We start from the raw sequence: 20,850 nt of genomic DNA, 5'->3' as shown, positions 1-20,850 counted from the left end.
TCAGTTCTTAGGACAACTAAACACGAGAAATAATTTATGTCACATTTGAATGCGGCCGAATATCACAAATCTTGCTGCTGTTCATGATATTAATAGCGTTCTAGCAGTGAAAGAACAAAACTGACGATTCACAAACTACTGTAATGTCTCTCATGCAAAAATATTATAGCCTTTCCATGAAATATTTCTATTAAATAGTCACTCAGCGAAGTTAATTCACTAAAATATCAATTTATAGAAGACATGTACTACCTGATGCCTCATTATATATATATATATATATATATATATTTTCTAAATAATATGATAGAAGCCGGAAATAATAAATGAATAGAGAACGATGTAATACAGAGTCTTAAATATGTATTTCATTTAAAATAATAGCGTTCGGGAATTACTCATTTGCAGAAAGACCAAGATAGTCATCCATCAGAGTACCAATAGCAAAAATGTCAGAAGCATCCACTCGCGTGCCAATCAGTTTCACACGGATTTCGTCATCTTGCTTGATGACAACACTTTCATCTGCTGTTTTGTAGCACGGAGGATTTGAATTTGGCTCAAACTCCATATCCGGTGGAATGCAATGACGACTTACAAAGCATGAAAGCGGACCAATATCGCAAAACAGTCCAACCTACAAACGGATATATTTAAGGATTTAATTAAATTTAGAAGGAAAAACTATGACAGTAAACTAAGAATGTAATGAACAAGTTAAATACTATTCGTTCATTCCATAATTTTTTCTAAAGCAATTTTGATCATTTTGATTACAATATAAGTTATAGTCACAATGTCGCCAGCTAATTCTAATTCTTCGGTACCATGATACAAGGCAAAGAAAATGCATGTGCAAAGCTGCTCCGTGAATAATGAATTTTAATTTTAACTTCTACAGAAAATTTAAAGAAGTGAGTCTCTTACTTTATTTACTTGATTTACTACCGCATCAACAACTTGTCCTTTAAATGGCCTGAACACTATTGCCTTGTATTTTACGGGATACAGTACAAAACCACGACCTGGAAAAAAGAATAAAAAAATGACAGGTGGATTTTGTGCTCATTATATGTGAATCTGCAAAAACCTTATCATAAATACAAAACCAAACCTAATCAACTGTCTCTTGAAACTTATCATTAAATAGGATGACATTATAAGTTATGAATCCAGATAATTTAGGTAGCAGGAATAAAATGAGGACGGTAAACACTATTTCCGAACACAAATTCTTCGAATTAATGACAACAAATGAATACCTGGCTGGATAAGTCCCGCACCAATATTATCGATTGTAGTTACTGCAACAACAAAGCCATATTTTCCAGTGCAGGTGCCTTCGACCTCATTGAACAACTTTCGTTTCACTGTCTCCAGTAAATCAGGACCGAAATACTTGGGATGAAGGCATATTTCATGATCCAACGGTATATGATAGAACATGTCATTTATTCTATTTTCGGATTTCTTCCTAGATGAGCTAAATATTAAACAGTCGACATGATTAGCACAATAACTCCATTTACTTCACCATAATTTTGTTCTCCGAAATAATGTCACTCTAAGCGTAGGACAGTAGCAGAAGTAATACTTAAATGTCAGCTATAAGTAGCATCATATCTATGTCACCCGTGCGAAACGAGAAGATTCTTATAGGAAAGGCTCCACTCTTGACACTTCACACTGTCACGTTAAGCAACGCATCCCACCCCCCAACTGCAACACATGTCAGTTTGAAAGTAAGATATGGTGCGGCCCGTGATAAGAGGACGCCTAGTTGCTGTTGGCGTAATTTTGGGGAGCTGTGGTATTAACTGTATTGGTTATTTTGTGCGAATTTGTGGGACAAATGGTAAAGGGATGATTGAAGGGATGAAGTTCTTTGGGTGTAGGCACGAAAATTTTCTCATTCTCAATATATGTTTTTTGCTTGTCCTTCCTATTAAAATATATAATGTGCAATATAGTGAAGTGATCCACCATGAACACGAATAGATATGTGGATTTCTACATTAAGTTATCCGAGTAAGTTCCAATTCTTTACTTTGATTATTTCAGATAACGTGAACATTCTGATACAGCAAAGCATTCGCAATAACCAAAGAGACTGTATGCAATGGTGCGGATGAGTGTGTTAGCTGATGCGTTAAAAACTATCAATAATGCTGAAAAGCGTGGTAAACGACAAGTTCTAATTCGACCATGCTCGAAGGTACTTTTGAGAGATTGAAAGATTAAAGAAGACCAAGAAGCTGTAGTTTGTTTCATCTGTCGAACATCAGTAAATGTAACCTCTGTTCTCGTTGAAGTAATACTTGAAAACCTTCGCTTTCTTGTACCTCATCTTTGCAGTAGTTACCATAATTGATTTCTATTTTCATCTTACGCTATTTTAATGTAATTTCACAATTTCACATGCTTACAGGTTATGCTATTTGCCTGTATTCCATTTCGTCCCATTTCTTTACTCTTTGGAACACTCCATTTTTTATCCATTTAGAAGAGTGACTACGATCTTCAAGGGATTTTTTTTCTGATTAATATTACACTGCTAATTGTTGCAGGTAATAGTACGTTTTCTAACTGTAATGATGAAAGCTGGCTATATTGGTGAATTTGAAATCATTGACGATCATCGAGCTGGGAAAATAGTTGTTAATTTAACGGGTCGCATCAACAAGTGCTCCGTAATTAGTCCACGTTTCGATATTTCCTTGAAAGATTTGGAAAAGTGGACATCCAATCTTCTTCCTTCACGCCAGTTTGGGTAAGCATCGCTTTTCTGAATGCGCATATTTTTTACTGTTATTAGGATGGTAATTACAACTTGAATTTTCAGAAATTTGTGAGTAGCTGTTTATCAGGGAATCATGCAGTTCGAGATGTGAAATATTATCAATATGGAAGTGGGTAGCTCGAAGTACTAGAAAATTTTTGAACATATTGAAAAGGAAAAATATTGAAAACTTCTGGCTGAGACACTTGGGGGAACACTATTCCTCAAAAATTGGATCCATACAAATTAAAATTAAATTAATGTGCTTATAGACATCTTGTGCTGACAACCTCAGGCGGAATCATGGATCATGAAGAAGCGCGAAGAAAACATCTTGGTGGGAAAATTCTTGGGTTTTTCTTCTGATTACTGTTGAGAATCGTTTTGTGTTATTTGTTTGTCAAATATGGATTGGTATTGAGAATGGAATGGAAATAAATTTTGTTATTTGTTGTTGTGTTTTTCAAAAAAATGTTTTGCAAATTTGCAGCGTTAAATTTACATGAAAAATAAAAATAGGCAAATTTGATGAAAAGGGTTACAGGTGGAAAGCGTGGTCGATTTTCCAGATTCTTGATAGCAACAGTATCACAATAGTTGTGGAGTTATTCACCTAACCGAATGAGTTTTATTGGTATTGAAGTCGGTGGTTATGCTCGTAGTTTTATAAAGGGTTGGTCAGAGGATGGCGGAAGTTATTGAGAGGTATAACGTAGTGGGTTCTCAAACGAGAGTAATGAGAGATTTGGTAGCATTTTGTAGTGTCTTAAAGTATGAGGAATTGAAGCACTTCTTTATTTCATTTTCCTGTTGTTTGGGTCTTCAAAATTGGGCGTGTGAGACATTGCCGTCGGGTTTATACGGTTGTTTTCAATATAGATATCCACATCAAAGCAGAAGGGAGAATGCTTATTGTTGTTACTTGGTAAAAGCCATCGAAGCATGTTAGCTGTTCTACGCTTGCATATTATATTCCTGCAGATAGACCTTAAAAAAGAGGGTCTTTGAAATAGTGGTTTTTGTTCGTGCTGCTTTTGTAACTTTATTTTTCTCTTCAGTCATCGGATTTGGAGAAAAGTTATTCACTTCAGGTCCGCTGCAGGAATTTTCAATATTAATAATTCATTTGAATTTTATGTGAATGTGGTTGTTGGATTGTTGCGGCAATGGACTCCTAATATTTGTCACACTGCAAATCACAAATATTGTTCAAGCAACAAATATACCGTCACAAGTAATTGAACTGAACGATAAATTCCTTCAAGTCAAGGACGATGGCCTTTGGTTTGTTAACGTACGAAATATTTTCGATTATTTTAAAATTGGGTGGATAAGTTGAAATTTGATTATTGGTCGGTTATTGTCAATTTGATTATTGTGAAGTCTCAAGCTTAATTCTTTCCATTTGCTGGAACAATAGTTCTTAAATTAGCTTCGAATGCATGATGCGCTAAAGTAGCAATCTTCTAACTAGTGATCAAAGGACAAAGCAATGAGTTCATTAATTATATAATATTTCTGATATTGTGGCTTTATTTATTTCAAAATGCATATGCGAAGGACTGCATTTTCTGACATTTTATGTCGTATTTTCAATTTGTAAAGTATCTTTGCTATGTAGTTTCAGTTTTATGCTCCGTGGTGTGCTCACTGCAAGCGTTTGGCTCCAGTTTGGGAGCACGTTGGCCATGCATTAGCCGATCGTCAATCCCTTGTTCGGGTTGCTAAATTGGATTGCACTCGTTACACGAATACTGCATCGGCTTTGAATATTCGAGGATATCCGACGATTATTTTGTAAATTTTGACCTTTCGTTGTAAGAACATGAAAGAAAACATTTTGTGGTACGGAACTTCTTTCTTTGTAAAACTTTTAGCTTCAGATTGTGTCTTCTTTTTTTTTTTATTAACCTAGGTCTTGGTTTTTAAATTTATAAAATCAAATTTCATTAGCTGCTTCTCATTTCTCAATTTCTTATAGTTTTCGGAATGGGAAAGAAATAGCTTATGAAGGCGAACGAAAAAAGGAAACAATCATTGACTTTGCAGAAAAAGCAGCTGGTCCCATGATGGGTATCATTGACAATGTTCAGCAGTTATCGCAGGTTTCTTTACTTTTTCATTTCAGTTTAATAACCTTTTAAATGTACCGTGGAAATTATTCTTAGATTTTTTACAGTTGTTCTGAAATATTTTATAATTCGTTCGTGGGCCAAGATTTTGGATTGTTTGTTGATTGTAATGATGAGCCGATAAGATTTTTGTGCAATCCACACATCTTCATCCTTCGTACATAATGCGTATTTTAGATGCGAAAAAATCTGAAAGAACCATTTTTTGTGTATGTGAGAGGAAACCAGGATGCACAGTTTGTTGAATTATTTAATAACTACAGCAGTATTGCCGAAATGTTATTTTCGTCGACACGATTTTATCGGGCGAAGAGAGATGTGTTTCCAAAAGCCGTTTCAATCCCTGAAATTCCATCAGTTCTCGTTTTCAAAGATGGCGAATATTTAACCTATAAGAGAAAAAGTGATTAATTCAGTTCTCATCGAAAGTACTTGCGTCTTGGAATCTCAGTTCAGCAGATTTTTTTTGGCGTTATGTAATCTAACCATTGTTCTGTAAGCAATATGAGCTATCATTTAACAGCAAGTATTATATTCTGACCACCAAATCTCATTTCCCGATGCGTTGCGATGTATGGAGAAATTGTGCTTACAAAAGAACAGCAGTCTTCTTACAGAAGAATAAGACATTAATAATTATTTTGGAAATTATATAATTTGGCAAAATAAGTTACTTTCAGAAGCATTGGTTTGTTTTTCTAGGAGGGACTTTAAGTGACTGGATTCGCAGCGAACGTTGGTCTTTAATACCGCTTGTTGCTTCAACAAATGTTAAGGAAGTTGGAAGGATGCGGATGCTAGTTTTGGCCATCGTAAATATGGTTGAGAGGAGGAATGGTACAACGCAAGTAGGGAAGTTGGTATTAACAAAGTTAATAATGTCGGAGCTGTAAGAGACGTTTCACATCCATCGGATAGTTTTTTTTTTCCTTTAATTGTAAAAGTTTTCGATATTTTTAGTTACTGCTCGCCACTGATTTTAATTGAATCTTTTCTTTTAGTTTCAGTTCATTTATTTAGATTTTTTTCGATGGTCACTAACGCAGCCCAAATGGTACGTAAAGATTCCTATCTTTCAAATATTTTCCAGTTTGGTTGGTCTGATGGTAATGAAATAGCAAATAATGTCGTTTTGGGTAATGTAAATCCACCAGGCAAGTGCTGTTGATATCTTTTCTCTTAAATTTGATATTAATTAATCATTTTTGGCCTTTTTACTTACTACGCTATCCTTTGATGAATAGAAAAAATGAAACATTATTCCGAAGCGTGGTATTTTGCACTGGAATCTGACATAAGATTAATATTCCTGTAATATATTGTCCTTCGTTAAACAATAGTTAGTTTATTGGCGGGAAAAATTTTTTCTTCAGAAATGTGCCAACAGCAGTAGTAATTCTCTTTGTTTAGGTTTACTGGTTTTCAACGTTACGAGTTATGAATATTATTCAAGCAGTGATGCTGTGAGTGTTATGACTGAAAAAAGTATTATTTCATTCTTGGAACGGATAGCAGCAGGTGATGTGCCACCTCTTGGAGGACGTTCGTTATCGCAGCGAATTAAACGCTTATGTTTTGAGGTATCGTATTTTTAAAATTTGATTCGTTTTTAGGCACCAAATTTTTGTTATTCGAAATTGAATATTTTTGTAGGTTAGAACGTAAAATTGCAGAATGTTTGATCCAAATTCAGCACTGCAGCTTATAAATCTACTTGCTTCTTACTTTGTTTTTCGGCACCGTTTCATTTTCTTTAAATTTTTTTTTTTTCTCGGCCCTAGTGCAACTTTTACTAACATTGTAGTTTATTCTCTATTACTAAAGGAAGGTATGGGGTTCCGATTCATGAATTTATGGGTTCAGAAGTCACGTGGTGTATATACTTAGTAGCAGACAAGAGATAAGTAGGAGGCGGATGAATTTTATCATACAAATCAATTGTATTTTCACCTTCCAAAAGACTTATAATTGGGAATGTTGTTAAGAAGTAAATGAGCATGTAAGGAATTCGCGTCCCTTGAAAATTACGCCCTTAAACTATTTTCTTCGTTCATCTCCTGTAAAAGGAGTTGGAAATAAAGAATTTTTATTATAATTCAAATCCTAACGAATTTGGCTTATAAAGTGAGTTGTAGTACGACGACTTTTAACCATCTAACAGTTGTGGTGAGCAAATTTTGCACAACATTCACGGAAGTTCAAGTGAATTTTATTGAATCAACTATTTATTTACGAATTCAGCTTAATGATTTTCTAGCAGGTTTTCAGCTTTTCACAAACGTAGCAGAAATGTTCAGAGCGCAACCTCTGCTAACATTGTGTTTATTTGGAGTGCCATTATCATTTCTTTCATTAATAACTTATTGCATTTGCTCAACGGATTTCTCAGTGGATCATGATGAAATTTATCCGGATGAAGATGATGATAGCTTTATATCAGGTAGTTAATATTAAAAAAAAAAAACACGAGAGAAAATTATTGGATGACTTTGAAATTGAAGGTGACCAAAATTTTGACATTAAAATTTGAAGATGACGAGAATCACCAAAAGGAAGAATAAAAACTGGAAGTTTGTGGAATCCTGCATTATGATGAGAGACATTTTCCGTAATAAAATTTGTGGAGATGATCAAACGAAGCGTCCTCTGAAGCGAATCAGAATTTCAGAAGCTTCAAACATACGTCTGATTTATTCCATTTGTGCTTGGATTTTGTTCTGGTTCGGATTTTGAAAGTGTCTAAAGTTATCCATACCTTTTTGAAAATAACTGTCCTGTATTTCCTTTATTATGCGTAAAGCTTGGTTCATGTATCACGTGATGAAAAGAGTATTTAACAAAAAAGCGTGTTTCATCTGATCACCTCGAAACGAAATCGCTCAGTCACCAAAATATCCAACTGCTTCAAATGTAAAGTTTTTCAATGTATTATTGAAATTAGATGAACTATTCGACTAGTGATCCATTTAATATCTTCTGCTTTTATTCCTTGTAAGGAACGAGAGGCTAATTATAGCATATACGACCATTCAAAAGTATTGGGAAATGAAACTACGACCACTTCACGCTTCCTTTTTCTTGAAGATGTAGAAGTCCCCAAATTTGCTTCACGATTCCCCGAAATCTCAACTTCTCTCAGTTCGGTCATTTCGTCGTCTCCCTCCACATCCCTTCCATTTGCATTTCGAGACAATTCCTATCCATTCCAGAGACTGAGATTATATAAAATTCGATCTATGCGCCACTACAGCAGCACCCTATGCCATATTGACTGTTCATTTTGAAAATTTTATCTTCAAGATAGTGTATTCTCTCTTGTTACATTTTAACACATTTTCCGAATGCTTTAATGATTTGCCGCGACATTTTGCAGTTTTAGATTGATAGGAAAAGTCAATTATGGACGTAAAGACAGAGACTCTTGGCTTGATTCGTAGAACCTTTATAACTTTATATCACTTTCCATTATAATTCGTACAGACGACACACATGGCGTTTTGAAAAATATTTTCTTCACGCAGATTCAAGAGACAAAACTCGCCTATACTTAATATTACTACATGTTTTAGACTCTTTAAAACATATGACTTAGAAACTTATACTTCGATCTAACTAATTTCTTGGATGCTTCGCACAGCGCTGCCAAAATTATTCTTACGAGCAGGATTCCATTGATATGGTAGCTTTTACAATGTTGTGCAGTATTACAAAGTGGAAAGCAGACGATGTCTGAAAAAGAAACCAATCAAATTGGTTGACAGCAGTCCAGTAATGCGGTTTATTACAATGCTGAAAGGTTTAGTATGGAACTATTTAAGTTGAAATAAATGATGAAATAAAAATTTGTAGAATCTGTGCTTCTTAAAATCTGCGTAACAATTTTAAATGGCTTATTTCTCCCAGAATTCCAAACTGGATGGACTTAGAATCCTTTCCATCTCATTTCCTCTCTCTAAAAAGTAAAGACCATATTACTTACATTTACAAAATGTTTCGAATACATATTTCTCCATGAATCGCGAATCATAAAAAATATTTTGCCATTCGCCAGTTATTTCAAAACAAACATGCTACACAAAAACGATAACATATTTAGGATTAATTGACATTAACAGGCAGTGGGTTATCCGGAATAAGTGATGAGAAGAAGGATGTGATGAACGTGTAGCAGGTGCTCCAGAAAACCACCCATGCCGTTGGTTCCCGTGGTTCATCCTCATCAATTCCTGTCGTCACTGCCTCGATCGCGCTTCCGTCTGTACCATGATCGTGGCCCACATCGGTCTGGAACGATTCAGGAATTCGTTTCATCGTTTTATGAAATTTCTTCCGTACTACAAGTCATCAGTCAAACTTCAACTCACTTAAAGCATTCTCCTGTCTTTGCTAAGCAAAATCTTGTAAGAATTTATACACAAAAGGGCATAACATAATTTCAAAAAACAATGTAATATTCCAAATAACATGGCAACTGAAAAGGACACAAATGTTGCGACAATCAAAGCTTCATCCCTTTTCTCACTGATAAAACTGGGGGTATGTGGAATGCTTTGGCAACAGTTCCAATGAAACTAGAATTTTCCAGGAAATTTTCTTAAGAGTACCTCTTGCGGTTGGCGAACATTATCAATAGCAGCAGCAAATTCTCTATCCGCTCTTTCACGATTATTTCGATCACGCCTTGCTTGTATGAACCAAACCAGCAAGATAAATATCAGTACACCAAAAAATCGTTCCGCAGATGAATACACATAAACTAGCATTACCAAAAGACACATCCGGATTGCCTGGAATTTTCGGGGAATATCTTGAAGTTCTTCAGTGTTTCTTTTAAAATTAAATTTAACATTATCATCGAAATTTCACTATTAAGCTCATTTTTGGAAAAAGACTGTGTCTGCTGAAAAATCTCAGCATATACCTTGTAAATAGCATCCAAAAAATCTCGCTGCTGACCATCAACATCACCAGCTACCGCTTCTTGAACTATACCACCTGCAGCAGGAGCTGCAGCCAAATTCGGTCCAGCCTAAAATTCATCGAATTTGAACTTCCATGATGTATAACAAATGACTGGTACACACCATTGCAGATGTCTGATAGGCGTGCTAATACTATTTCGAAATGTATTTCTGATGGAGATAGAACAAAATATTTGAGATGTATTGCAAAGTGGTATATTTAAACGATAACCAAAGTAACTGAAAATCTTCGGAAATGGAAGATTAAATATGTCATAGAAATATATGAAAAAACTTCTGAAAACCACAACTCCATCTAAAGACCGAGTGTTTCTAATCATGTCTAATTATTAAATAAAGATGAAAAATGTTCATGTGACTAAATCAGGAGAACTCAAGCATGTCGAAAACTGAAGTTCAAAAAGTATGTCTGAGATTCTTTTATATATTACAAAAACAAATTTCCATCATAATGATCGTAATGTATCAGTGATTTCGAGGTTCGAGGTCGAAATCATGTACAAATGGGCAGGTTGGGAAGATCAGTTAATATACGATGTCGATAACAAATCCTGTTAGGTATTTATTCAATTTAAAATGAGCTAACATTCATAAAACAAGAGAAACATACCCTCTCTCGTTGATTAGCTTGCTGTGGTGACTGTAACACTGTCTGTTGACTGTTCAATAGGAACTGAGATGGAAAGTGAATATCACTGGAACTGTTTTCTAATGCAGTCATCATCTGATACACACTACAACGTATTCAATTTTTATGCAAATGATACTAGTTCTGAGATAGGCTAAAACACAGCCAAAGCAATAATGCCCATTAAATAGTATTCTAATTTTCACTGGAATAATTGAGAGCAAGCTATGCCAACTTTCGCTAGATTCATTTACCGATTAACATGTAATTTCGCCGTAGCTTAATGAGTGAAATCTGTCTTAACATTCAAAGAAGCTGAGCTTCATAAAATTAATGAAAAGGTTTGAAACTCACTAGTTGTTGTATGAAATCATGTATGCTTGATATGCGTTTTGAAAGTGAGCACTTGAAGAAACAAGCATTGATTGTGGTGTAGCAAAACTTCCTTGAACAGCAGCGTTGCCCCACAGAGGATATGTGTAAAACGGGAAACCACCATTGACATTGTGATTCTGTACTTGTGCTGCACTTCTCAAAGAAATTGAGCTTGCCCTATAATGGTATTAGTAAAAAATCTGTATAATTAAAAATCATAATATTGTTAATATTGTACTTATCGAACTTGAAACAATTATAAATTTTCAGAAAATAAAATTAAAAGAAAAATAGTAAGTTACTGTGTATGATTGGCATTACGCCTTCTGAGCACTGATGCACCCACATGAGTATTAAAATCTTTGGGAGGACAAACAAGATGTATCACGTGAACATTCCCATCATCGATTGGTCGAAGTTCAAACACTGACTTAAGAGTATGGTCGTCATGTAAGCAATGTCCAGCATAGATCAGACGCTGTTTTTTAGCTTCCTGAAAAAGAAAGAGGGAAATAAAGGCCAATGAATAATTTTATGAAGATGACAATAGATAAAAATTCGCCGTAAAATTTTGAACTTGTCTTCTTTCATTGTAAAATAAAAGGCGGGGACAAATAATTTTCTGAAATTGCTGCAAAAACAATATCTGTGTGAATGCTTTTGCTTTTTTTGTCAATTATCATCTCAATTTGCATTATTTCAGGAATGGAACAAACGAAAAATGTATATAAGACTTCCAAGAAAAACTACTTAACCGGTTTCGAAGGACAATCCACGGCGAGTTTTTCTTTAAGTTGAAGAACGGTCCATGACGAAAGACAATTTATGGATAAATCATCGAATGATTGTAACGCACACCGTATTAACAAACGGACATTTTCATCATTTAATTCAGTCATTCTTCTCTTAAAATAAATACAGATCACTAGTAAATAAAAAGCATCAATTAAATATCAATAATAAAGTTCTTAAAATGTATAACACAGCACTGACCAACGCAGGTGTAAAATGCTTTCGTATATATGGATATTATTCCTCCTAATACCAATCCTTTATTGGCTGTTCCCAAAATTTTCTGCGAATATATTGAAAAATTATACATAGTAAGCGTAAATAATAAGAAAATATCACGGCATACATTGTCCAAACGAGGAAAGTACGTAATCAAATAAGTGGAGAAAAAGTAAGTGACAACCTCGTAAATGAGAATGAGAAAGCGGACTTCGAGCTAAACAGTACTGCAGCTTGATATTCAATAGGTACTTCCGAGATAAAACAGAAATATCACGGCATACATTTTGCAAGGACCAGTCTTATTACTATAAATGATGGAAGTTGATAATTAGTTGAAAAGATTCCCTTCCTCTATCAAATATTTTGCCAGAGTGAAACATGACAAAGATACCTTGCACTGCATATTATGAAATCACTTATTTTAATTTAAAATCATCAGATAACCATAACACATGAGTATACTACCACAAAATTCTGCCACAGTCATTGCGTGGCAAGAGAGATTTTCACAAATATTTTTCGGAAAGGAAGAAGTGAAAAGAAAACAAGAATGTATGAAGAAAAACCAGCCCTGGAATGGTTAACAATGCATCACAGAATTTACAAGCGATTGAGCCATCGCGATAAAAGATTCCACCATAGAAGATATCATAGAAAAGAAATTCTACCGAAGTCACTTAAATCTCATCTAAATGCCTTTCAAATATTCAATCCGCTCATCAGTAGCAATCGCATGCAATTTAAACGATTTTCTTAACTTGAACTGAATTTCAAATTTCGTGAAAAAAAAAAAGAAAAAACGAAAATTGTCTAGGGAATTACAAGAATGACAGTTTTTTTGACAAATAATGGTAATTTAAGTATTCAAACTGCTTACGTATTAAATTGGTCTGAGAAGTACCTTTGTCAGATATTTCTAAATATATATGTCACTCGTCATTATCAACCTTCAATAATTAGCTAGAGTTGGAGAACCTGATGCTCGCTGAACTAAATTCATTCACATTTAAGTGGTAGTACAATTAATAACGTAAAAAAAGACTGAATAAGTAAAAAAAAAATTGAAATCTGAAAAAAAACTGAAAGTAAAAAACTGAACATTTCGAAAGTTGGAAATATGCAATAATTTAGTCATTTTCTTTTCTGAATTAATCGGAACTGAGAACAATCTTTCAGTGCAACCTGATTATAACGTTCATCCATTTCGACTGGAAAAAAGTATATGGGCAATTCCTTACAGTGAAATTCAAGAGTAATCTTGTTATAACTACAACACGGAAAAGATTTATGGCAACAAATGTCTTTCAACCGATGCCAGAAAGTCGGTCAAGTCGTCCCCCCGCACTCCCGCCACTGCCCCTATGTGTACATCGCGACACGACACGTTAAATAAGGTAATTTATGACCCGTCCCTTTCGAGCTTAAATTTTCTTTTTCACTGTGGTAGGTTAGAGGAAGGTGACCTGACAAAAGATGTGGAGGTGTTGCTTTGTGTAATGTATTTATAGCTCATTTACTTTGATATTTGGTTATGACGTAACGAGGAAGAGTTATCACAAGCTTATTTTTATATAATGTTCACTACCCCACTTCTTCCGAGAGGGTCAAGGTGCGCTTGAAAATACGGCGTCTTAAAGTAAAAGAATGATGACTAATTTATATCTTTTCGAACTAAACGTCTCTCTTCGTTCACTTCAATGGTCACTCTGTCAACCAGACTTTCGGAATCTCGGAAAAAAGTCTTCCTCTTAAACTTAAAATGCATTTTCAATTTAAGATTTGAAAATTCGACAATACCTGGAAGTTTTGGTTGGGGATGGAATTTCACCCCTATGTCTTATGAAAATGTTTTAGTGACATGCTGTTTAAACCAGCGCTCATAGGCATTTCATCCTCATTGATGTCTAATTCCGTTTCAGGCAGTCTTGATACGGAATGTCTGAATTCTCGGATTGGTATTTTGGAGTACCGGAAATCACTAGATACTGGTTTACCGGTAGTGTCATTTTGCCGCTGCTAGGCCGATTTGGTTTATTCAGTCCCTATTTAATGCTACTTGAGTGGAATCTATTTTTTCACAAATTTCAGGTTTGTGTCCAATGAAATCCTTAGAGTTTGTATTCACTAAATTTTTGAAGAGTTTAAAAAAAAAGAGTTTTTTTTTGGAAGAGCCAAAAATTACGGATGCTGTGAATCAAGCTTTCGAACAAACAGTTTTGGAGGATGATATCCCTGTATTGTTTTGGTTACTCTGAAAGTCAACGATATAAAATGAAGGAACGAAATTTATCCTGTGTCTTTTGTTTTGCTTAGAAGTTTTGGAAAACTCTGAAAGAATAGTCAGACACGCTTTGATGTTTCCAGAGTATACGAAGTTTGTTTAGAGATCTTACATGCTGTTTTAGATATGGCGACCAGTGACAGCATTGTTTTATTATCCATTAACGCCTTCTTCGGGTTTTCATTGGCTATTGATGCTGTATTTCATGTATAATTATTCTCGTGGTATTGAGACTGGACTGTTTGATGGTCGACCGGCCGACTACCTTTTTATGCTTATTTTCAACTGGATCATTTGCGCCGTTAGTTCTTTATGCTGCCAAGACTCCCTGTATGGTCACTGGAATTCCAAGATGAATGTTTCTCCAAGAATTGTCTTTTTGTAGACCTCAGAGCAGTTTTATGAAGTTTATATCACTAGTCCTGATCACCACCCACTGATAGCATAATTTGAAAACATTCATATTGCAGCAGCCGTACTGGAACATTTCACAGACTGGTACTGTTAATGTGAAATCTTGAAATTCTTTATATATAATCAGCTTTTCTCAGTTAGCTGATGCCTGTGAGTTTATAGTAAAAAACTGTAAAGCCAAATTTGAGACTTCCGTCGTATTCATTTTCAGATAATATGTCTAGCAGCTGGTGTGTATTTTCTACTGGAACCAATGGTTCTTAGCGTGTTGTACATATGGTGTCAAATGAATAGAGACCAAATTGTTCACTTTTGGTTCGGAACACAATTTAAAGCAATGTATTTACCATGGATACTTGTCGGTTTCAATATGATTCTTCGAGGGGGTGGTATGAATGAACTAATCGGGATTCTCGTTGGACATGCTTACTATTTCTTGATGTTCAAATACCCGCAGGATTTCGGCGGTCGCACTTTTTTGCAAACACCACAAATCTTGTAAGTTGTCCATATAGTACTTGAAAATCTAGTTCCTCCACATTGTGATATTAGTTATGGATCGAAAATTTAGTTCCTCCACACTTTTGAAAATCTTTAGTTTCTTACCGAATACTTCTCTGTCACGAATTCGGCATTGCTCTAACCCCCTGATTTGACCTTACCACTGATCTTTTCATGTTATTGGTATTCAAATACACTTGGACATTTTGTGCTTTCCCTTTCTTAATTCATGTAAATACACGGGTCATTCAACAATGCTGATCTGACTAGGTGAGCCATAAATAAGTTCCCTAGTTTCAGCCCCAACTTTTTATAGGTACCGATGGTTCCCAAATTGGGCAAACGTAGTCCATGGATTTGGTCAAGCACCATCATACAGAAGAACAGATACAGATAACGGCGGGACAGGTAGACATAACTGGGGGCAAGGCCGCCCATTGGGCGGTCCAGACTGAGAACTCAAAATTCTTGATTTTATTCATGTTTACCCATCCCCATAAAGAAATCCTTCAAAAGTCACACCAGCAATCAGATTATTGATTGCATTCTGAACTCCACTCAACATTTCCATTATACGCTTTACTTCCCTCCGTTTGGAATCCAGTTCAAACGCGACTCCATTGTCGGATGCCAACGTTCATGCCCTTTATTCCAGTTACGATTCGGTCCATTTGTTTTTCAAAGTATTTGAGACGCTTTCAATGATTTCATTTACTTTTTTTGTAAGAAATGTGAAACAAAATGCATCCTGGCACAATACCTGAATTAGGCTACAAATGCGCCTAAATTCTTTGTGTGTTTCACACAAAGAACTTATTTTTGGAACAAAAATTTCTTTGTGTGAAACATTCAAAGAACATATTTTCGAAACAAGAAAAAAATCGGAATGTATTACGATTACTGGAAGGCTTCAAATAAAACCAAAAGTTGCGTTGTTTAGGAAGAACCACAAAATTCACGATTATGTGCTTAGTTTCATAATTTTTTGTGTGCATGTGTGTCTGTGGTGTATAACCTCAGCGAATTAGTAAGCTTTTTTAATTAACAGTGATGAGAAAGGCACTCGACAAATTAGGCATCACTGAAAATAACTGTCCGGGTGTCAAATTTTCAGGAAAAACCGTAATGTATGAAGAGGCCAGTAAGAAAGAAAAAGCATGAAGCTGTTGAGACTCCGATTTTACTGTAGAAATAGTTGGAACATTAACAAGCAGAAGCGAGGAGAAATGAAAGCTAGGAAGCAGAGCAAATATAGGGGCTCCTAAGCTGTATAATTAAAACAACCAAGGAATCCCGTATTTCTGTAAAGAGTAAATTAAATGCTAAAGTTCACTGATGTCACAAAATATGATATGGGGAAAGTTTGAGTAGTCATTTCCAGAGGTAACTCACAGTTTGAAATTTAAAAAAAAATATCCCAACCGTACTTTTGTATGCAGGCAAATAATCGGTAGAGAAAGTGTCTAGACCATGGAACTAGAGAGAAAATGTGGCTGGAAATTCAGTTCTTTCATTCTTAGTTGGGGAAGAAACCGAAGGCTTTAGAAAGCATTTTAAAAAAATACCCTTGAGAACCCTTTAAAAATCTCCACTCGGAGAAACTAAAAAAAACTATCAAATTGAAGGGATTAAAACAGACATCCAGAAAACTCAAAAGTTCCTGGAGTTGTTGCTTTTTAAGAAATGGTAGCAAACAGTAATGGGATCTTATTTGCAAAAAAAAAAAGAGGAAAATGTCAGGATTATAATCATTATAATATTAACATTGCAGCGAAGCAGGGGTAGTCCTAATAACGACATTTTGCGAGAGGTAGTACGATATAGTAACTTAGCAACTGCTTTCTGGTATCATGCTTGCGCTCCATGTTGAATTAATCGAGTGTCGTAACAATTTTTGGAGGAAATGTGACAGCATTCTTTCATTTTTCGAAAAAGCTCCCACTACGTCCTTTGTGGTACTTTCACATTCGAGGGCGAAGTGAGTGCTGTATGCATAGCTTTGATTGGTAAGTATCGTGAACTTCGTGAATTAGTCGCATCGGCCCTACTGTCCACCTGTTGTTTTTGCCTATAACGCCTTCGTTCCAGTTCGCATCGCAAACACCGCGATAAATTTGCCTCATGAAGACAAATTTGGTGATACGAATGACCTGAAACATTTTGCTTATAATACAATTTTAGCAAACAAGTAGCCATTTACAAAATTCGTTCAAAACAAGCTTAATCGAACTACTTAAAGCCTAGTGTGACAAGATGGTCAGACGCTGGTTAAATAACTATTTGATGTCGCGTGAATCTTCTGAAACTTGCAATACCAACTATCAAGCCACCCTAACTTCTGCTACTCACCATAGTGCAGCATTATTCAACTAATGTTATTTCTACATTTCTATGAGATATTGAGCAATTCAGTGGAAGGGATATCATAGTTGAAGAGGAAATCAGTGCCGTTCAAACTCTTACCACAACGAAATACTGTGATGTAGCCATCTTCATGTGTCACTCGCATTTTCAGCGGTAGTGTACAACAAGTACAGTTGCTGAAAGTGGCTTGGAACTTATTTTTAACAAAACAATTATATGAGGAATATTTGTTGCTTAACGAAGTTTGAAAAACGTGCAACATAAAATGCATTTACATCAAACCATATAGACACCAACCCATCAACTGAGATAGTTAGGCTTCCACTCGGTGATTTTATGCCTCTGACTGCACCAGAATCATCGAGGACTGATGTTGACGAGAATGTTCCAGCATCTTCGACTGCCGAAATTTTGAGCTCTGCCAAAAGATCAGTGATAACCTGGAACAATCTAGCAAATCAAATATGGTGTTGAACGCAGCAACAGATGTGAGGGACTTCTTAAAAAAATGTTCCTCGCGGAATGGTCATATGAGTATGAGATGAATTTGGAATGAATACTGGCGAACAGGTGAAATGAATACCAAAATTTAATGTTAATTACTCGCAGTAGGTACGAAACATTAAAAACTGCGCTATCAGGAGGATCTACTGGCACCAAAAAAACCACGGATAAAGCTTCAGAAAAAGATGAATTCTGATACCAGAACTTCACTCCGTAAATTCCTACCTCTTTGGGCATCAGGCTGGAAAATCTGTTACACTCGTATGCTTTTACAATGGCAAGCCACTTCCAATCTTCTGTTGTTAAACATGACGCTAGCTTTTCATTGTTCTTTAGAAATTCGAGAACTGTACTGAGACCTTCACAATAACGCATACAAAGCAGAAGCTACAAACAGATGGTGGAGCAAAGTTTTAGCCAATGGTTCTTTAGAAACCCCATGTCAAATGCACTACGGTCTAGTGATCGCCATAGGTGAAAATACAACTTCGAATTATTTTCATATACTTTTATAATCCGGTACTCAATTCGCCTATCTGTCAATAGCAAAATCGAGGAATTTCGCTTAGCCGCAAACTGCAAAAGATCTATCTCTGCTCATCAACATTGATTTATCCATTAATTATTCATCTAGATGAAGTCATGCATTCACAAGGACCTGAGAAATCTTCACCGCTGGTAACCACAAGAACTTTTTCGAACATTCCTCGAACTCCAGTTTCTTTCTTGAAACATCAACATGAGAATTAGTATCAACTTTCTTTTGGATTCTAGGACGTTCTGAAAAAATTCTACCAACAGTCCCAAGCATAAAATAACTTAAGAAATGAGAAGTTGGATGCGGAAGGGATTAAGAAATTTGAAAAATTTAAATCCACTTAGTATTCTTCAACTTTATTTCCAGTATTAACTAACTTTCCGTAACTGTTGTAATATTTTTGAAAAATACTCGATATACTAAATCTTCGTCCCAATTCTTGGCTTCCATTTGCACTAAATTCTCAGTGCATTTCTTTCTTATGCTTTTTTTTTCAATTCGTTCCACCATTTCTTGAAGTAACGAAGCTTCCCGTTCTGCAAAAAATTTTCCTTTTCCACTGCAAATCTTTGGCTATCCAGTGAGACCCTTCCTATCCATGCCCTAATACTGATAAAGTTCTCACGTCGAAGTAAACACTGAGTTTACTGAAATAAGAAATATCCTTATCATGATGAAAACGGACTTAAATGATCATCGAATTCGAAAAACGCTGCGCACGCATCGCACAGATTGTCGGAGGAACTTTCACCATTCTTCGCAGCAGCAGCACGGTATTCGAACAACTTTGTCCATTGCTCAATCGCGATGGGGACGCCACCAGCAGCGAACTGGTCAACGGTTACCCGTAACTGTGACATTTTTGACCCAAATGTCATAACGTGATGCCAAAGCCTAGAAAATTCTTGCAACAATGAACAAAGGAAATTCCGGAACTTAACAAACTTCATCAGATAGTTGTATAGATATTAACCAGGACTTGCACGAATATATCATAAAAATAGCTATGTTGGAATTTTAAAAAAGAATAAAGAATTTATTAAAATCGCTTTTTTTGCGAAAATTTCAATGACCAAAGTCTTCCAATGAAACAGTGCACGGAATAGAATGTACTACAATGATCGCATTAACTGTAATTTGTTTTTTAGCACAATAAGATAAGCTAAAATCAGTCGTCCAAGGCCGATTTTTGAGAATGGGGTTGTTTTGCTATAGTCATTGCTAAATCTGTGATAAGTCCAATTCAATTAATTTAAAATCTGTAACTAGTCTTCAAAAGAAGGAGAATTTGGATATATGTAAACGTACCGTTGATACTGATAAAATGTGCTAATCTAATAAAAACTCTTTTCAAAATTCAGAATTTTTATTGTAATTGATGCTCACTTTTCCAATGAATTTTCTCATTGTCGATTTGTCTACTACTAATGTTCTTTGTAAAAAGTTAAACACAAGGAAAACTTCCCAGAGTTAGCACCGCCAGTTATATCATTCCTTATCAGATCAGTTGCAATGTTAATGAGTGAATCGTACAAATTCATGAACAAACCTGTGTAAACCACAAATTTGGCAGTATGCTGAATTTTCCCCATCCACCTTCTTAGTTTCTGGTAAGGTCAAAGTTTTGGGCGTAATGCTGACTTCGCTGGAATGCATTAAACGTTCATCTTTACCATTTAATGTCCTCGCTGCTTCCAAGCTTTTCATACCAATTGAATCGTTCTTCTCATCATCACCATTCATTGTCCAGATCATTTTAATCGGATGAACAGCCACAAAGTTCTTTTCAATAATGTAACTTTTATTCAACAATCTGCAAAAACTTATTAGATTTCCTCCAAGAAACCCAAACAAAAACAAGAAAGTGGTCCCAATGAAATTACAAAGGAAGAGAACAACTGAGAAACCAAGAAACTGAAAATGCAGGAAGTGACTATCAGAAATAATACGCGAAATAATACGAAAAATAATACGAAAAATAATAATAAAAATAATATTACAGAAATAATACGCGTCTATACAAAAATGATACTTAGGCTACAAACAAATCTACAAGTGAACGATCTATTTTTATTTTAACCCAGTATCCCTTGACGACTGATCGATCGAGCTATATCTTGAACTTTCGTTCCTTTCTGGAGTTTCATTATAGTTCAAATTCAAACTTCCATTAGATATGAGACTACGTTTTATTAATTGCTGTTCCGAAGTCGATTTACAATGTTCTGACTTTTCATATTCGATTTCAGGTATTACCTATAATTACAACAGACTTATTACAAACGACAGCACCAGAGCAAAAAATCAATGCATTTTGAAAGAGAAAGCAAATGTCATA

The 20,850-nt window shown here is 35.3% G+C and overlaps 6 protein-coding genes across 7 annotated transcripts in view; 3 read left to right on the top strand and 3 right to left on the bottom strand.

Annotated features, from left to right (window-relative positions):
* Positions 1–312: 312 nt before the first annotated feature.
* LOAG_03448 (DNA-directed RNA polymerase II subunit RPB7) lies at positions 313–1,476 on the bottom strand. The gene is made up of 3 exons (XM_003138985.2): positions 1,263–1,476; positions 928–1,025; positions 313–637 (listed from the first exon to the last, which is right to left on the bottom strand). Exons 1-3 carry the CDS (start codon positions 1,444–1,446, stop codon positions 395–397), a joined length of 525 nt encoding a protein of 174 aa, XP_003139033.1. The 5' UTR covers positions 1,447–1,476; the 3' UTR covers positions 313–394.
* A 315-nt stretch (positions 1,477–1,791) lies between these two features.
* On the top strand, positions 1,792–3,232 carry LOAG_18060. 2 transcript variants are annotated; one of them, XM_020450730.1, is made up of 4 exons: positions 1,792–1,855; positions 2,062–2,215; positions 2,568–2,770; positions 3,052–3,232. In XM_020450730.1, the coding sequence occupies exons 2-4, from the start codon at positions 2,120–2,122 to the stop codon at positions 3,143–3,145; spliced, it is 393 nt and encodes a 130-aa protein (XP_020305553.1). In that variant the 5' UTR covers positions 1,792–1,855; positions 2,062–2,119; the 3' UTR covers positions 3,146–3,232. The 2 variants fall into 2 exon arrangements, with proteins under 2 accessions (XP_020305553.1, XP_020305554.1); XM_020450731.1 differs by lacking the exon at positions 1,792–1,855 and having other exon boundaries at positions 2,022–2,215.
* A 633-nt stretch (positions 3,233–3,865) lies between these two features.
* Positions 3,866–7,769, top strand: LOAG_18059 (disulfide-isomerase A4). The gene is made up of 9 exons (XM_020450729.1): positions 3,866–4,073; positions 4,407–4,576; positions 4,761–4,884; positions 5,089–5,314; positions 5,614–5,767; positions 5,932–6,065; positions 6,322–6,491; positions 7,180–7,351; positions 7,444–7,769. Exons 1-9 carry the CDS (start codon positions 3,921–3,923, stop codon positions 7,470–7,472), a joined length of 1,332 nt encoding a protein of 443 aa, XP_020305552.1. The 5' UTR covers positions 3,866–3,920; the 3' UTR covers positions 7,473–7,769.
* A 546-nt stretch (positions 7,770–8,315) lies between these two features.
* LOAG_03446 (herpud1-A-prov protein) lies at positions 8,316–12,223 on the bottom strand. The gene is made up of 9 exons (XM_020446322.1): positions 12,092–12,223; positions 11,652–11,801; positions 11,199–11,389; positions 10,876–11,073; positions 10,504–10,627; positions 9,833–9,940; positions 9,516–9,698; positions 8,891–9,195; positions 8,316–8,640 (listed from the first exon to the last, which is right to left on the bottom strand). Exons 2-8 carry the CDS (start codon positions 11,793–11,795, stop codon positions 9,010–9,012), a joined length of 1,134 nt encoding a protein of 377 aa, XP_020303317.1. The 5' UTR covers positions 11,796–11,801; positions 12,092–12,223; the 3' UTR covers positions 8,316–8,640; positions 8,891–9,009.
* Positions 12,224–13,822: 1,599 nt separating this feature from the next.
* Positions 13,823–16,112, top strand: LOAG_03445 (CUP-2 protein). The gene is made up of 4 exons (XM_003138982.2): positions 13,823–13,998; positions 14,316–14,492; positions 14,817–15,103; positions 15,423–16,112. Exons 1-4 carry the CDS (start codon positions 13,846–13,848, stop codon positions 15,559–15,561), a joined length of 756 nt encoding a protein of 251 aa, XP_003139030.1. The 5' UTR covers positions 13,823–13,845; the 3' UTR covers positions 15,562–16,112.
* Positions 16,113–17,047: 935 nt separating this feature from the next.
* LOAG_18058 (hypothetical protein) overlaps positions 17,048–20,850 on the bottom strand; it is a gene marked incomplete at both ends in the record, with an annotated part of 6,083 nt that continues 2,280 nt past the window's right edge. The window contains 9 exons of the mRNA XM_020450728.1: positions 17,048–17,256; positions 17,570–17,646; positions 17,768–17,910; positions 18,200–18,361; positions 18,633–18,754; positions 18,890–19,048; positions 19,198–19,406; positions 20,062–20,325; positions 20,593–20,768. Coding sequence (XP_020305551.1) covers positions 17,048–17,256; positions 17,570–17,646; positions 17,768–17,910; positions 18,200–18,361; positions 18,633–18,754; positions 18,890–19,048; positions 19,198–19,406; positions 20,062–20,325; positions 20,593–20,768 — 1,521 coding nt within the window. The remainder of the gene's footprint in view (positions 17,257–17,569; positions 17,647–17,767; positions 17,911–18,199; positions 18,362–18,632; positions 18,755–18,889; positions 19,049–19,197; positions 19,407–20,061; positions 20,326–20,592; positions 20,769–20,850) is intronic.

Source organism: Loa loa (assembly GCF_000183805.2).
Source record: "Loa loa unplaced genomic scaffold supercont3.185, whole genome shotgun sequence".
In the NCBI taxonomy this organism is placed as follows: domain Eukaryota; kingdom Metazoa; phylum Nematoda; class Chromadorea; order Rhabditida; family Onchocercidae; genus Loa; species Loa loa.
The sequence above is the reverse complement of the archived record's forward strand: the minus strand, read 5'-3'. Positions and strand labels throughout refer to the sequence as shown.

Bases quoted from the DNA above. Each gene is read 5' to 3' on its own strand.
- LOAG_03448 (XM_003138985.2), bottom strand. From the start codon at position 1,446: ATGTTCTATCATATACCGTTGGATCATGAAATATGCCTTCATCCCAAG. The intron at 1,026-1,262 runs GTATTCATTTGT...TCTTTTTTCCAG, and splicing joins TGCGGGACTTATCCAGCCAG to GTCGTGGTTTTGTACTGTAT. The intron at 638-927 runs GTAAGAGACTCA...ATCCGTTTGTAG, and splicing joins TAGTAAATCAAGTAAATAAA to GTTGGACTGTTTTGCGATAT.
- LOAG_18060 (XM_020450730.1), top strand. From the start codon at position 2,120: ATGGTGCGGATGAGTGTGTTAGCTGATGCGTTAAAAACTATCAATAAT. The intron at 2,216-2,567 runs GTACTTTTGAGA...TAATTGTTGCAG, and splicing joins TAATTCGACCATGCTCGAAG to GTAATAGTACGTTTTCTAAC. The intron at 2,771-3,051 runs GTAAGCATCGCT...ATGTGCTTATAG, and splicing joins CTTCCTTCACGCCAGTTTGG to ACATCTTGTGCTGACAACCT.
- LOAG_18059 (XM_020450729.1), top strand. From the start codon at position 3,921: ATGTGGTTGTTGGATTGTTGCGGCAATGGACTCCTAATATTTGTCACA. The intron at 5,315-5,613 runs GTGATTAATTCA...TTGTTTTTCTAG, and splicing joins TTTAACCTATAAGAGAAAAA to GAGGGACTTTAAGTGACTGG. The intron at 6,066-6,321 runs GCAAGTGCTGTT...CTCTTTGTTTAG, and splicing joins GGGTAATGTAAATCCACCAG to GTTTACTGGTTTTCAACGTT.
- LOAG_03446 (XM_020446322.1), bottom strand. From the start codon at position 11,795: ATGACTGAATTAAATGATGAAAATGTCCGTTTGTTAATACGGTGTGCG. The intron at 11,390-11,651 runs GTTAAGTAGTTT...TTTCTTTTTCAG, and splicing joins TGGATTGTCCTTCGAAACCG to GAAGCTAAAAAACAGCGTCT. The intron at 9,941-10,503 runs GTATGTTTCTCT...GATGAATTTTAG, and splicing joins AAGCTAATCAACGAGAGAGG to GCTGGACCGAATTTGGCTGC.
- LOAG_03445 (XM_003138982.2), top strand. From the start codon at position 13,846: ATGTCTGAATTCTCGGATTGGTATTTTGGAGTACCGGAAATCACTAGA. The intron at 13,999-14,315 runs GTTTGTGTCCAA...ATGCTGTTTTAG, and splicing joins TATTTTTTCACAAATTTCAG to ATATGGCGACCAGTGACAGC. The intron at 14,493-14,816 runs GTTAGTTCTTTA...ATTCATTTTCAG, and splicing joins TCAACTGGATCATTTGCGCC to ATAATATGTCTAGCAGCTGG.